The 16,704-nt window shown below is 35.5% G+C and overlaps 1 protein-coding gene across 2 annotated transcripts in view; it reads left to right on the top strand.

Annotated features, from left to right (window-relative positions):
- DDX4 (DEAD-box helicase 4) overlaps nt 1-15,011 on the top strand; it is a 76,762-nt gene extending 61,751 nt beyond the window's left edge. For both annotated transcript variants that reach the window (XM_042233781.2, XM_027980068.3), the window contains 5 exons: nt 967-1,112; nt 10,860-10,959; nt 11,719-11,989; nt 13,260-13,370; nt 14,312-15,011. In XM_042233781.2, coding sequence (XP_042089715.1) covers nt 967-1,112; nt 10,860-10,959; nt 11,719-11,989; nt 13,260-13,370; nt 14,312-14,398 — 715 coding nt within the window. In that variant the 3' untranslated portion in view covers nt 14,399-15,011. The remainder of the gene's footprint in view (nt 1-966; nt 1,113-10,859; nt 10,960-11,718; nt 11,990-13,259; nt 13,371-14,311) is intronic.
- The last annotated feature ends 1,693 nt before the right edge of the window (nt 15,012-16,704 follow it).

Here is a 16,704-nt window from a genome sequence, read left to right as displayed (position 1 = left end):
GGTTCTTGACTCTAGAAGTAGTGTATGAACAAGAAGTTTTTCTTTTATGATAAGAGAGCAGATGAAAAAGAAGCAGCAGTGATTTATTAAGATTCTAGATATGCGGAGTTTGAACTATTTTCTTGATATGCTAGGAAATGACTAGAAAGTAAGAGATTGCTATGTAGGAGAGAGGAGGACTGCTCCATGACCTCCTCTTTTTCCCTCCCAAACTTTCTCTGTAATTGGCAGTTCCCCTTTTCCCCACCTCATGTTTCTGTGATCTAAAGCAGGGCTTCTTCATTATATGTTGTCCGTGAGTTGTGTGAATGTCAGGATGCTGGTACCCTCAAACTTTGGGGAGATCATCTGCAGCTTGGTGTGGCCTAGCCCCTAGTCTGTTCACCTGGTCTCATTTTTTTCACCAGTTACGCCCTACAGATATTATCATTTTCTATGTTTGTCATGATGTGAAAAGCATTGACTTAAGATCTGGTTTGCTCAGAATATTATAGTTCATTTAGAATATACTAATTTAACAGCTCATATTTTCAGGAAACAACTCTTATAAATAACATATATGAAGGCATTGAATGAAGAACAGAATTTTTGCTGTTGGTTTGCATTTTAATCTTTAATTAAAAAATTCCTGCTTGTTGTAGTCTGATAGTTTAGCATACTTTTGTTATATACACATTTTATATAGTTTCATGTGGTCAGGGCTCCACTTGAAATTACCCATCATTTGACACAGACTTTTTCATTCGTAATAAGTGTTTTGCAAAATGCTAACATTTTACAATGATATTTGAAAGTGATACTTGGGTGATATAATATCTACCATCTCTTATTATGACTGTTATAATCTGGCTTATAAATGTTATAATCTGGCTTATAAATGTTGAAGTAACACTTGCGGGAATTCAGTGAATATTATTAGTATTGATGGAAGAGAATAAGTTAAGGAATACTCTTTTGTCTTTCAAGGTTGGCTGGGGAGTTTTTAAAGTCGAATTATTTGTTTGTTGCTGTTGGACAAGTGGGTGGAGCATGTAGAGATGTTCAGCAGACCATTCTTCAAGTTGGCCAGTACTCAAAAAGAGAAAAACTTGTTGAAATTCTACGAAACATAGGTATCTTATGTTGATTATCTTTTGTCATGATTTTGATTTTTTAAAAAATTACTTCTAGAAATGATTTTAAGCATTATTTGTCATGAGTTAAGTAAGTTTTCACTGTTTGTTCTTCCTCTAAAGTTCTTTTTCTTATGATTTGATTTTCTGGTAAATTATATAGCAGTATAGTCCTTTCTCCTCCATAAATGTTAAAAAAAATAGGAAGAGTTTAAGACTTTAACAATGCTTGACCAAAAACTATTCCAGCAAAAATACATATGTTCCTGTTTTAGAAAATAGAAAGGATTAGAAACATATTTTTACATCAAGCTCTATTTACTCCACTAAAAGTAAGATCTTTGTTGTATTTCTAATTCCAAGTTTTTGCTCTCTAAGGCTTCTTGTATTCATATATTCAAAGAATTTTGGAGCTAGAAGGGACTTTAAAGGTCTAATTCTGTTCCTTACAATGTTAATGAGAAGCTCTAGCCCTCCCTTCAAAAAAGCCAGTTTTTATGGAAAGTTGTATTTCTTTGTTTGATTGAGATAGCTTTAGTTTATTCCTAGAAATAAAATTTTATAATATGGCCATTTTAATATTTTTTTGTTGCCTCACAGGCTAAATGTATCATATGGATCCTTTCTCCTCATCCTCCATTTTAAGTGCCTGTTTCAGTTTGAAGTCAGTGTTAGGAATGGGGAATAAAAAGGCAAGAAGCCGTCTAATTTCCAACAATAAGAAGAAGTTGATTTAGAAATGCTTTTAAAAGGCTTCTAGTCTTCAGTTTTTTCTGAGTTTTATATAAAAAAAAACTTTTAAAAACCAAGTATTCATCTTGAGTTTGAAAAATGTTATTAGTTTTACTTCATGATATGTTTCATAGCATGTACTGTTGCATGCAAAATAAAAATAGTAATTGTTGTGGGCCATATACTATTCTGATTATTTTACATGTGTCACTCATTTAATTCTCAAAACAACCTCTGAGGGTGGGGTTTGTTGCCCTCATTTTAAAGTTGAGGGCACTGAAATACAGAGATTTCAAATAACTTGTCCAGTATAAATTGAAGTTCCAAATGCAACAGGAGATAAGTAACACATGGTTTTGCTGAAGTTAGAGCAAATTTCTAGTATAATTATCTTAAGACTTTTTATATATGAATTTATGGAATGAAGTTTGAGAATAATTCTGCTGAAGATAGTGTTTCAAAAGTGCTGGTTTCTCTTTGGGAAACCTTTGAGGTCAGCATGTAACACTGTTGGTATACTTCTGTATTATTTGAAAGGTTAAATGTTTTGTAGTTCATAATGTATTATTCTTGGTTTCTTTTTACTTTGTATAGAAATGTTATGCTGTATATCATATTTTACATATTTTTGTTCATATAAATTGCTCTTTTTCTAATCATTAACTTAAATCTGGTAGCTTTCCTCTTCTGCTTTTAAAATGTATAGGTTTCATTATTTCATAGTAGTATACCAACTGCCTTTTTCATAATTTTAAATGAACAGGTGTAAAAGATTTTATTGAGCTCATTAATTACAAAGGAAACTAGTAAAATGTTATAGCCAGTTCAGAGGAGAATTCAAAGAACGCATTTATGTGTAGGATATCAGGAAGACTAAGATGAATTTATAAATAGATGCAAAATTGATCAATGTCCACAAAGTGTAATAATCTGTTACATTTGAGGGAAGATTTTCACTTGTATTTTTAATGATAAGAATGATTTTCATTGCTCTCAGTTGCAGTAGAGGTATAAAACAAAGGTAGTAAAAGGTACAGACAACCTTGAAGGGTATGCTAGTCAGTATCAGCTTTGCTCATTTCAGAGTCTTCAACAGTTTTTTCTGACAACCTGTATTCCCACATAGTCACAATAATCTCAGATTACTCTTGATCAAAGAAAGGCTGGTCTCATTATGTTTGGCCTATTTTCATAGGTGCAGCAAGACTGTTTCATAACAAAGGCCTCTCAAGTTTGTTTCACGAATCTAGAGCCATACAATATTGAACAACTATGAAAGTCACAAAGTTAACTTCTAGATAGTTTTCATAAGAAATCTGAGATTGAAGTTGTGAAGGTCTCTGAAGAATAGAAAACTAAGTCTAAGATACTTTTCATATACCATTTACAGTACCTAGAAATTTAAGTGAATTCCTCTCTTCTAAATTTCCCCAGATTTTTAATGTAATTGATTCTTATTTCATTGAATCTGTCAGCAGGTTCCATCTGCTTTTGGACTATAAACAGTTTTAGAAATTATCCTCAATCCCGTGATCTTTGCAAGTTGTCAGAATGTCAGTTTACAGCCTTTTACCTTGAGGTATTCAGTTTGAAGTGCCTGAAACAGTCCTTTCCCACAACACTTGGAGTCTGTTCTTCTTCACTATGATAGAAATTCTCTGGCCTATAGAAAGTCTTTGGACAAGCATCAAAACAAAACAGAAACTGTCTGTAGTTGACAGAGAATGATTGTGGTTAAGTTATTAGTGATCATTGTTAAATGCAGAAGATCTGACGAAGGCTGAAAATAAGAAGAAATCTACAAACAAATTTGGTTGTATGGAGCAGTGTACCTCCAAGCCTCTGAAATATACAGAAAACCTGTTTAGAGTTGTTTCATAAGTGTCTTTGTCAGTGTTTCTCCTGAAGTTTAAAAAAAAAATATTACGAACAGCAAGAGAATTTACCCAATTCTAGGGACTTCTCATAAAGTAAACAGTTTTGAAATGTATGAATAACATTTTACCTATGCATTTCAACCTAGGAAAAGCTCAATGTCTTCTGATAAAACAGTTCTTACCACGCAACTCCTAAAAGTAATAACATGCTATACAAGCTTAATTATTTTTAGCCTCTTTTTTATTTTATATGGTGAAATAAAAAGCCTTTCTTTTCACTGGGGTTCTTTGAGAAATCCCAGAAGTAGTTTAGGTGGATTTCTTCTTCTAAATTTATCAGTTCCGTTTAGTCGTTCAGTCATGTCCTACTCTTTGTGACCCCATGAGCCGCAGCACACCAGGCCTCCCTGTCCATTACCAACTTCTGTATTCTACCCAAACCCATGTCCATTGAGTTGGTGATGCCATCCAGCCATCTCATCCTCTGTCATCCCCTTCTCCTCCTGCCCTCAATCTTTCCCAGCATCAGGAAAAGTCAGGAAAATCTGACTTTTCCAGTGAGTCAGCTCTTCACATTAGGTGGCAAAAGTATTAGAGTTTCAGCTTCAACATCAGTCCTTCCAATGAACACCCAGGACTGATCTCCTTTAGGAAGGACTGATTGGATCTCCTTGCAGTCCCAGAGACTCTCAAGAGTCTTCTCCAACACCACAGTTCAAAAACATCAATTCATCGGTGCTCAGCTTTCTTTATAGTCCAACTCTCACATCCATACATAACCACTGGAAAAACGATAGCCTTGACTAGACAGACCTTTGTTGACAAAGATATGTCTCTGCTTTTTAATATGCTGTCTAGGTTGGTCATAATTTTCCTTCCAAGGAGTAACCATCTTTTAATTTCATGGCTGCAGTCACCATCTGCAGTGATTTTGGAGCCCAGAAAAATAAAGTCAGCCACTGCTTCCACTGTTTCCCCATCTATTTGCTATGAAGTGATGGGACCAGATGCCATGATCTTGGTTTTCTGAATGTTGAGCTTTAAGCCAACTTTTTCACTCTCACTTTCATTAAGAGGCTCTTTAGTTCCTCTTCACTTTCTGCCATCAGGGTGGTGTCATCTGCATATCTGAGGTTATTGATATTTCTTCCGGCAGTCTTGATTCCAGCTTATGCTTCCTCTAGCCCAGCGTTTCTCATGATGTACTCTGCATATAAGTTAAATAAGCAGGGTAACAATATACGACCTTGATGTACTCCTTTTCCTATTTGGAACCAGCCTGTTGTTCCATGTCCAGTTCTAACTGTTGCTTCCTGACCTGCATATATATAGGTTTCTCAAGAGGCAGGTCAGGTGGTCTGGTATTCCCATCTCTTTCAGAATTTTCCACGGTTTATTGTGATCCACACAGTCAAAGGCTTTGGCATAGTCAGTAAAGCAGAAATAGATGTTTTTCTGGAACGCTCTTGCTTTTTTGATGATCCAGCGGATGTTGGCAATTTGATCTCTGGTTCCTCTGCCTTTTCTAAAACCAGCTTGAACATCTGGAAGTTCACGATTCCTGTACTGCTGAAGCCTGTCTTGGAGAATTTTGAGCATTACTTTGCTAGCGTGTGAGATGAGTGCAATTGTGCGGTAGTTTGAGCATCTTTGGCATTGCCTTTCTTTGGAATTGGAATGAAAACTGACCTTTTCCAGTCCTGTGGCCACTGCTGAGTTTTCCAAATTTGCTGGCATATTGAGTACAGCACTTTCACAGCATCATCTTCCAGGATTTGAAATAGTTCAGTTGGAATTCCATCACCTCCACTAGCTTTGTTCATAGTGATGCTTCCCTAAGGCCCACTTGACTTCACATTCCAGTATGTCTGGCTCTAGGTGAGTGATCACACTATCGTGATTATCTGGGTCATGAAGATCTTTTTTGTACAGTTCTTCTGTGTATTCTTGCCACCTCTTCTTAGTATCTTCCATTTCTGTTAGGTCTAAATTTATAGTCTGATATTAAAAAAACAAAATCAAAAGTTGTCAGAGGAGAGTTGAACATTTTACTAGTGTAAGATTACTTACTTCTTAGGTAGTAATTGAAGTGACAAAGCATTTAAAAATGAGTAGACGGTAATGTGGTTATCAAGACAATAGCTCTTTCATAAAGGTCTTTTTCTCTTTAAACAACCAAAGACATAATAAAGTCAAAAGATTCTCTGCTATATAGGCTGATTATAAGGAAGAGAAAGAAGAACCTTTCATATTATAAGTAAAGGCATTAAACAGTAAATCAGGAAATAGTTCCATGCAAATTGATTGAATTTGTTAAAATTTTAACACATTTCATCCTTATTTTTGTTGGGGGGATGGCTTTCCCGGTGGCTCAGTGGTACACAGGATACCTTCAATGTAGGATACGCAAGAGATGTGGGTTCGATCCCTAGGTCAGGTAGATGCCCCCTGGAGGAGGGCATGGCAGCCCACTACAGTATTCTTGCCTGGAGAATCCCATAGATAGAGGAGCCTTGTGGGCTACCGTTCATGGTGTTGAAAGAATAGGACACCACTGAAGAGACTTAACACAAGCACATAGCTTTTTTTTTAAAAGACTCACATATTATAAACTAGTATAAAATTCAGTTTCTATATTTTATCGTGCATTTTTCATATTCTGGAGCAAACTGACACTTCAGGACAAAATGAATCTTTCTCAGGGTCCCTGAGATGCTCTCAAGGAGTCTGTGAGGTAAAAACAATTTTCATAATTATACTGAAATTATTTTAACATGCAGAATGTTCCAGTAAATATTTAAATTTTTTTTTTGGTTTTAGTTTTTAGGGTGGTAAATGTTAGTTGTTACAACCCATGTAGCTAAAACTCTTTGGGATTGTTGGTAATTTTTTGAGTTTAAAAGAGTCATAGACCAAAATGTTGAGAGCTGTAACTTTAGGGAAATTTTACTTTTTCTTTCCTTGAAAAATAAATGCAAAAACAGTTTATATTTCTTGGTCAATATTACTCCTAGTAAAGTCTCAACCACTTATGTTAATTATTACTTTTAACCAGAGTTCACTTCTGTTTCATAGAGGAAATGAGTCAGGGATGAATAGTTGAGAGATACCATACAGAGACATTGAGGCTGACTACCAGAACTCATGAACTTTCTATACTACTTTCTACACCATACATATCCTTTTACATATAAAGTAGCAAAATTGAGTATCTTCCTTGTTATGACTCAAAGATATTGCCTCTCTATAATATATGAAAAATAACAAGCAAATTCTATCCTATATTCAGTGATTATCAGTTTAATTAACTCAGTATAGTCTGCTATTTTAACTTAACCTAAAGCCAAAGATCTTGGAAGTTATCTTCTAGATGACAGTATGCAAAACAGTAGATAATGTTGAATAGTTAGTTTAGTTGAACACAGATTTACATTTTCATACACTTAAACATTATGGAGAATATTAATTTGATTGGCAGATCTTCATACATTAAGAAAAACCCAAGTAAAATAAGATATGTTTGTTTTCTACTTAACACTGATAAATTGGAGGAAGGACATGCGTATTTTTAAAACCAAAGTTATTAAGTTAGTCTTACTTATCAAAAGTTTCACTTAATTTATGAGAACTTGGAATCTTAAAATATTTCTGCTTAGTTGCTATAGGAAGAGTTTTTAATTTGATATAGTTGGAGTGCGTGCTGAGTTGCTTCAGTTGTGTCCGACTCTGCGACCCTATGAACCATGGCCTGCTAGGCTCCTCTGTCCATGGGACTCTCCAGACAAGAATACTGCAGTGGGTTCCCATTTCCTTCTCCAATAGTTAAAGTATTATGAGTCAGTTTCTCTATTTTCTGGCAATTTTAGATTTCTGGAATGTTTAGAATCATAGTTTTTAGAATTATGGATTTCTATAAATTCTCTAATTTATCTGTGTAAACCAGTCAGAATTGAGCTCCTTTAAGAGACTTTTACTTGTCCATAGAGTATTAACATAATGATTATATACAGTGGTAGATAAACCCCTTTCTGAATTATAGCTACATAAAGAGCTGATAACTTCACTTCTGTTGCTTAAGCCATAGGTCAAGAATGTACACAGAAATAGAAAAAAATTGCAATTTGGGTACCAGAGCTAAAATTCTTTTCAGATTCTTAATTTTAGTTCACAATGCACTAATAGACAAAATAAGCTGACAAGATGAATTCTGTATTATTTTTCACCTCACAGAATAAATAATTATAATTCATTAATCCATTTACAAAGATCACAAAATGGTCTGATCATAAAACTAAATTTTCATTATCTCTGCCACTGAAGGGTTATAGCTTATTACCTGAACTAGAAAAAAATCGGAAATTTTTAGTAGAGGAAAAAACAGAGAAAGTGTCAGCAGAGTTAAATTTTTATTACCATTTTGGGATTCACACTGGGGAACCAGGAAAAGATGAGGTCAAGCCTTTAAGCTGCATAGTAGTATTATGTACCTGACTATATCAGATGAATCAGTTTTGGCATTGGGCATCTTGATGGATGATCTCCAAAACTGTTGAAAGATAATTTTTGATAAAACATAAAATCATTACTCATTAATAAAATGACTGTGTCTCAAGGATATAACTCATTTATTACTGTAGGAATCAGTCATTCTCTGGATTTCCTACCTTGTTGTCTGATATCTGAGATTAAATATCACCTCTAAAACCTTCCTTTCTTGCAGTCCTACTATCTCACTTAGGAAGTTCCATTCAGTATCTTGCCTGGAGAATTCCAGGGACAGAGGAGCCTGGTGGGCTATAGTCCATGGGGTCACAAAGAATCAATCAGACATGACTGAGTGACTAACACTCGCTCCAGTTGTTCAGACACAAAAATATGAGGCATCTTTGATTTCTTTCTCCAGTGTACATATCTGATCTGTCAGCAGAGTCCTCTGTTTCTGTCTAGCATCAAACTATATCAGAACCCATCAGTTGCTAAGTTAAAACAAAGATCATATCTACTTCTTTTCTCCAAACCCAGTGGCTTCCGTCCTCAAAGTAAAGATCTTTCAGTGGATTTCAGGGCACTTCATGAAATGGCTTCCATCATCCCTCTCCAAATCCTACTGCTCTCCATTGCTCACCCTATTCTAGCTGCACTTTGCTCATTACTCTTCCCCACATGTACCAGACATGGTCCTACCTCATTGCCTTTGTTCTTGATATTCCCTCTGCCTAGAATATAAAAACCAGACGGGGACCTCTTTTCTGTTTTTTTTTTTTTTTTTTTTTTGATCACATAAAGAAGACCTATACCTTAGAACCTTTGTATTTGTTCTTACCTCTGACCTATAATGAGCTTCCCTGGTGGCTCAGAGGTTAAAGCGTCTTATCTGCAATGCGGGAGACCTGGGTTCGCTCCCTGGGTCGGGAAGATTCCCTGGAGAAGGAAATGGCAACCCACTCCAGTATTCTTGCCTGGAGAATCCCATGGAAGGAGGATCCTGGTGGGCTACAGTCCATGGGATCGCAAAGAGTCAGGCACGACTGAAGCGACTTCACTTTCACTGACCTATAATGCTGTTTCCTCAGATATCTGAATAGTTCACTTGTTTAGTAATATCTGTCCCCAGATGTCATCTAATTGGAGAGGGTGCATAAACCCATCTGGCCCTTTATTCTGCTAAACTTTTTCTTTTTTAGACTTAATGCATCGTATTTGTTATTTACCTCTCCACAATGAGTGTAGGTGCTTTGTTTTATTTGCTGTGTTTTCAGTATCTAGAATAGATACTGGCATCTACTGGGTGCTAAATGTTTGTTGAATAAATGGAGACAGCTGATAGGGACACAGGGGAATGAGATTATGAAAAGTAACACCTTGTTACTTCTATTCAGGCTATAGATTATTATCTTTCGTCTCTAACATTTTATAGAAAATTTCTTGGTGTGGAAAAGTCTCTGGCTCATGCTTATATTTAAACCAATTAACTAAGCTAACAAGAAAATATTCTTTAATGTGTTAAGACCCTGAGATAATATCTTGTATGTCTATCTATCTATCTATCTATCTATATATAAAAGATACTTTGGGGATTAAGGGGGATTGAATTGAGATAATGTTGAAATATAGAATATTGTAGAGTTTGTCAGCCCTGGGTTGAATGCAATGATTATGAATGCCTCTGGCAGTCAAGGTAGAATAAAAGATTCTATAACCGTGGGAAGAACAAAGGCATTTATTTATAGAGAGGAAAATGAAGGGCCTGAGCCAAATTAGGAACTGCTAAGAGTTGGCATGTAGATACCATTTATCTTTCCCTGATTGCAGCCATGAAATTAAAAGACGCTTACTCCTTGGAAGAAAAGTTATGACCAACCTAGATAGCATATTCAAAAGCAGAGACATTGCTTTGCTGACTAAGGTCCGTCTAGTCAAGGCTATGGTTTTTCCAGTAGTCATGCATGGATGTGAGAGTTGGACTGTGAAGAAAGCTGAGCGCCGAAGAATTGATGCTTTTGAACTGTGGTGTTGGAGAAGACTCTTGAGAGTCCCTTGGACTGCAAGGAGATCCAACCAGTCCATTCTGAAGGAGATCAGCCCTGGAATTTCTTTGGAAGGAATGATGCTAAAGCTGAAACTCCAGTACTTTGGCCACCTCATGTGAAGAGTTGACTCATTGGAAAAGACTCTGATGCTGGGAGGGATTGGGGGCAGGAGGAGAAGGGGACGACAGAGGATGAGATGGCTGGATGACATCACTAACTCGATGGATGTGAGTCTGAGTGAACTCTGGGAGTTGGTGATGGACAGGGAGGCCTGGTGTGCTGCGATTCATGAGGTTGCAAAGAGTCGGACACGACTGAGCAACTGAACTGAACTGAACTGAAGTCTCTACTTATTGGTTGGCCTATGAAGGCAAAGGGCAAGTGGTTGCTTTTCTTTTTTTTTTTTTTTTTCCAGTCATAAAATAGGAAAAAGTCCTTGTCTCTCTGTCTTTGACATTTATCCACTCAGGAAATATTTGAGTTGCTCTTACCTATCAGGCCTGAGTCTAGGTGCTGGGAATACAGTGGTGGATAAGACAGTTTCCTACTCACTCTATGCTTTTTTTCTTTTCCTGATTTTGTAGTTTGAATGTTTCATTGTCTTGTAGGTGATGAAAGAACTATGGTCTTTGTTGAAACTAAGAAAAAAGCAGATTTTATTGCCACTTTTCTTTGTCAAGAAAAAATATCAACAACAAGTATTCATGGGTGAGTAGATTATTATGATTTCCTAATAAGGAGGTAACTTCTATTTGTCATTTGTTAAGAAATGTTGGTATATTTAACTAGTAAAAAATCCTGGAATTAGGATCTCAAAATCTAACTATTATTCTTCATGTTTAAGTTTTTATAAGAACCAAGTGACAGGATGGGTGAGTTAGAAGTATCTTAAGTTCCTCATTATGATTTCAAGCAATCTCACTTAAAGTCTCTCTGATTCTTAGATCTAGGTGTTTATTCAGCTAAATCTATCCAGTGCTTGAAATTCTTTTCACTGGAGTCCTCAAAAATGTCATATTAACACAACTTCATTGGCACTTTACTAGGAAAGAGATCTAAAATATTAATCAGTAAATATGTAGAATTCAGAGATTATACTTTTTAAAAATCAGTAATTTTTGAGAAAGCATTTGATCAACTAGTTGTATATTTTTTGTCAAAACTAGAAACAGTTTATTAGTGGGTAAGATTTGATGTTTGTTGTATTTGAGTCTGTAGTTTGGCTGTAGGTATTAGCTGTCACCTTACTTCATCTGCAAACGGGGTTATTCGTCCTAACCTCAAAGTATTATTGTGAGAATTAAATGATGACTTAAAAGAAATTAGTATGTAAGAAGTAGACATTAATGTTAACTGTTGCTATTTTTTTTACTGTTATTAAAAAGAAATCTATCCGTTGAACTTTAATGGATCTCTTTAATAATTTTCTTAAGAGCTGTTCTAATACATGCTTTGTTTCCTTTCAAGTGATCGTGAACAGAGAGAAAGAGAGCAAGCTCTTGGAGATTTCCGCTGTGGAAAGTGCCCTGTTCTTGTTGCTACTTCAGTAGCTGCCCGAGGGCTGGATATTGAAAATGTTCAGCATGTTATTAATTTTGATCTTCCTTCTACCATTGATGAATATGTTCATCGAATTGGGCGTACTGGTCGTTGTGGAAATACTGGCAGAGCTATTTCCTTTTTTGATCTGGAATCAGATAGCCATTTAGCACAGCCTCTAGTGAAAGTGCTATCAGATGTAAGTTTTTAATTTTTAAAACTGAATGGATAGTGTTCTTACCTTGTCATTGAAAGCAGACATTTTATATGTATGGATTTTCAGTTCAGTTCAGTTGCTCAGTCGTGTCTGACTCTTTGCAACCCCATGGACTGCATATACCAGGCTTCCGTGTCCATCACCAACTCCCAGAGCTTACTCAAACTCATGTCCATCGAGTTGATGATGCCATCCAACCATCTTATCCTCTGTCGTCCCCTTCTCCTCCTGTCTTCAATCTTTGCCAACATCAGGGTCTTTTCCAATGAGTCAGTTCTTTGCATCAGGTGGCCAGAGTATTGGAGCTTCAGCTTCAGCATAAGTCCTTGCAGTGAATACTCGGGACTGATTTCCTTTAGGATTGACTGGTTATATCTCCTTGCAGTCCAAGAGATTTTAGAGAGTCTTCACCAACATCACAGTTCAAACACATCAATTCTTCTGTGCTCAGCTTTCTTTAAAGTCCAACTCTCACATCCATACATGACTACTGAAAAAACCATAGGTTTGACTAGACAGACCTTTGTTGGCAAAATAATATCTCTGCTTTTTAATGTGCTGTCTAGGTTGGTCATAGCTTTTCTTCCAAGGAGCAAGCATCTTTTAATTTCATGGCTGTAGTCATCATCTGCAGTGATTTTGGTGCCCAGAAAAATAAAGTCTCTCACTGTTTCCATTGTTTCCCCATCTGTTTGCCCTGAATTGATGGGACTGGATGCCATGATCTTAGTTTTCTGAATGTTGAGCTTTAAGCCAACTTTTTCACTCTCTTCTTTCACTTTCATCAAGAGGCTCTTTAGTTCTTCTTCGCTTTCTGCCATAAGAGTGGTGTCATCTGCATATCTCAGGTTATTGATATTTCTCGGGGCAATCTTGATTCTACCTTGTGCTTCATCCAGCCCAGCATTTTGCATGATGTACTCTGAATATAAATTAAATAAGCAGGGTGATGATATACAGCCTTGACATACTCCTTTCCCTATTTGGAACCAGTCTGTTGTTCCATGTCCAGTACTAACTGTTGCTTCTTGACCTGCATACAGATTTCTCAGGAGGCAGGTCAGGTGGTCTGGTATTCCCATCTCTTGAAGAATTTTCCAGTTTGTTGTGATCTACATAATCAAAGGCTTTGGTGTAGTTAATAAAGCAAAAGTAGATGTTTTTCTGGAACTCTTGCTTTTTCGAAGGAAAAGTAAACGTGAATCTTTTGAGACTTTATGCATGTTGTTTATGAAGTTAATTTTTTTTTAAGGCTCAACAGGATGTTCCTGCATGGTTAGAAGAAATTGCCTTTAGTACGTATGGTCCTGGCTTCAGTGGTAATGCAAGAGGAAATGTGTTTGCATCAGTTGATACTAGAAAGGTTAGTTGAGGGGGAAAATTTAGAAATTGGCTTTTAGTTATTTACTCTTTATAAATGTTGTGCTTAATATTGTGAAGTAACTATAACAATAACTTAAGCCATTATTTTCATGCCTGGAAGGTTAATGTTTCTCTAAATTTTTTTTTTTAACACAAACAAATTTATTGTATTTGGTTGACCTATATTTGCTGTCAAACATACATCATTTTCAATGTCAGAAAATATTTTGCCTCAAAATATACTGCTCAGAATTAGTGATAAATTTTCATTTTACATCTTTTGTAACATTTAACCCTTATGACAATGTCCTCCTCATATATATCTCCATCAGTTAAGTTCAGTCATGTCCAACTGTTTGCAACCCCATGGACTGCAGCATGCCAGGCTTCCCTGTCTATTAACAACTCCCAGAGCTTGATCAAACTCATTTTATGTACATATATAGTTTTGGTATTAAAGGGGAGGAAATTAAGATTTATGCTCAAACACCTTCCTTTCCCATTTTAAATTCTAATTTGGTATCTTTTGAGATTTTTGTAGTAATTCTTTATTTTTTGAATTCTGACCACATTATTAAGTAAGACAAAATAATAGCAGTGTGATTGCATATCTTTTCTATTGTGTCAGTTTCTAGGCAACATAATTTTTATACAGAAACAATGGACATACTGTTCATTAAGTATTTATGCTTATTCATTGAAGTGAAGAGCTTTGTTTTTCCATTTGCCAAAACTATTGGCTTACATTTTTTCTTTACTCTGTGCAATTTAAACTTCCTAGGTTGATATGGACCTTTTTTCAAATGAATTGGATTCAGTGAGAATGAAATTTTTTGTTTGGGGAAGAAATAGTAGAAAGCTTGAGTCCTTGCTATCAATCTAGATAGTGTAACTTTAATGGTGCATAAAATTAAATGTTTGTTTGTTTGTTTGTTTTTTAAGAATTACCACGGCAAGAGCTCTTTGAACACAGCAGGGTTTTCTTCATCACAAGCTCCTAATCCAGTAGATGATGAGTCATGGGATTAAAACGAAAACAACCTGCAAGTTTGTGGTACAGTTTTGATGCAGAGAAGAAAGTAGTTTTGATTTTTGAGTTCTTAAAACAGAAGTATAAAACCTTGCATCTCCTATCCTTCTGTTCTTACTCCCAACCCTTAAAAAAAATCTTTACTGACTAGTTATGTGAAATGCTAAAAGTTACAGCGTTGCAGTTACTAATACAAATGGTGTTAACCAGAAAGATTAAAGCATTCTAAATGTCTTGCCTATTTCTATTGTATTCTTCATGGGTTTTAGACATATTTCATGTCTAAATGCAATGTCTTAGTATAGTGTTTATTGATCCTACAGCAAACAGGATTATAGGATACACTTTTGGTTAAAAATTATTGGGTTCTATTTTTACTTAAAAGGAGCCTTTAAACAATAGTGTGTCACTGAAATGTAATGACATGATTTTCATGATAGAAACAGTGAAAGACAAGCTTTTAAAAGCAATTTTGATTTTATATCATCAGATATGTGATGAACATGCTTGAATGTTTGCAACGTGAACTCTGTACTCAATGATACAACTGTTTGTATTTATAATATACAGACTTCTCCTTAAAAATAAAGGATGAAACTCTTTCCCCCCTAAGTTTTCCAACAGCACTTTTAATTTTTCTTGTTATAGATTATAGTTCTCAACTCTTGTATTTTGAAATTTTATTTGAGTCTTGTGAAATCAATGAAGTGAAAAGTCTTATATCAATTGAATATCCAAAAACATACATTAATGCACAGATGCAGTAATGAAAATCATTCTTTGAGCTCAAACTATATCAACAGAAACAGTGTTGTTGACTTGTGCCATAATTAACTTTTTGATAATTTAATATTGAGGGTGAAAACTTTTTTTCACTTACCATTACATATCTTAAACTTACTGTGTCTACATGTACCCCAATGTTCATCGCAGCACTGTTTACAATAGCCAGGACACGGAAGCAACCTAGATGTCCATCGGCAGTCGAATGGATAAGAAAGCTGTGGTACATATATACAATGGAATATTACTCAGCTATTAAAAAGAATGCATTTGAATCAGTTCTAATGAGGTGGATGAAACTGGAGCCTATTATACAGAGTGAAGTAAGTCAGAAAGAAAAACACCAATACAGTATATTAATGCATATATATGGATTTAGAAAGATGGTAATGACCCTATATTCAAGACAGCAAAAGAGACACAGATATAAAGAATAGACTTTTGGACTCTGTGGGAGAAGGCAAGGGTGGGATGATTTGAGAGAATAGCACTGAAACATGTATATTATCATATGTGAAATAGATCGCCAGTCCACGTTTGATGCATGAGGCAGGGTGCTCAGGGCTGGTGCACTGGGATGACCCTGAGGGATGGCATGGGGAGGGAGGTAGGAGGGAGGGTCAGGATGGGGAACACATGTACACCCATGGCTGATTCATGTGAATGTATGGCAAAAACCACCACAATATTGTAAAGTAATTAGCCTCCAATTAAAATAAAGAATAATTTTTTTAAAAAAGAGGGAAGAAGGGAAAAAAACTTACATGTCTAGATTGTAAGAAATTCTTAATAAATCATTAAATAGATGAACCAAAATATTAACATAAAACAAGTGAGACATAAATACAGGGGGACAAAAATAATCAGTTTCAAGTGTATGTTGTTATTCACTTGAAATATCCAAAGCAGCTTTTCCTGAACATGTATGTCTTGTTATAGGAATTTGGTTAATAAATGAGACATCACAAATTGAAAGAGGAATGGAACATTCAACAGATTCTGCTGGGATAACTAGATGCCTACCCCCATGCCATATTAAAAATCAGCCCTATGTGACATATAAAAATTAAAACTACAAAAAAATACAGTTAAATATTAAACCTTTGACTTGGGAATGAGTGTTGACATTAAGCTCAAAGGACAGAAATCATGAGGGAAACAATGAATAGATTTGATCACAATAGATTTAGTTGCTTATATAAAAATAAACAGACAAGGAAAAATATCACTATGACTATAGTGGATTATCAGCATATAGTTATTTATATATGTGGGTATGTAGGAATACTATTAAACAAATACACAAAGAACAGACAACTGAAAATGAGAAGTTTAGTTTAAAAGAAAAAGCAACAGAAATTCCCTAGGAATCCAGTGGTGAGGATTCTGTGCTTTCACTGCCAATGGCCTAGGTTTGATCCCTGATTGGGGGAACTAAGATCCTGCAAGCAAAAAAATAAATAGGATATATTTAACTTAATACTGTTATCTCACTTCTGGGAAAGGCTAAATGAAAGTGTTT

This window comes from Ovis aries, chromosome 16 (genome assembly GCF_016772045.2).
Source record: "Ovis aries strain OAR_USU_Benz2616 breed Rambouillet chromosome 16, ARS-UI_Ramb_v3.0, whole genome shotgun sequence".
NCBI classification, from domain to species: Eukaryota; Metazoa; Chordata; class Mammalia; order Artiodactyla; family Bovidae; genus Ovis; species Ovis aries.
The sequence above is the reverse complement of the archived record's forward strand: the minus strand, read 5'-3'. Positions and strand labels throughout refer to the sequence as shown.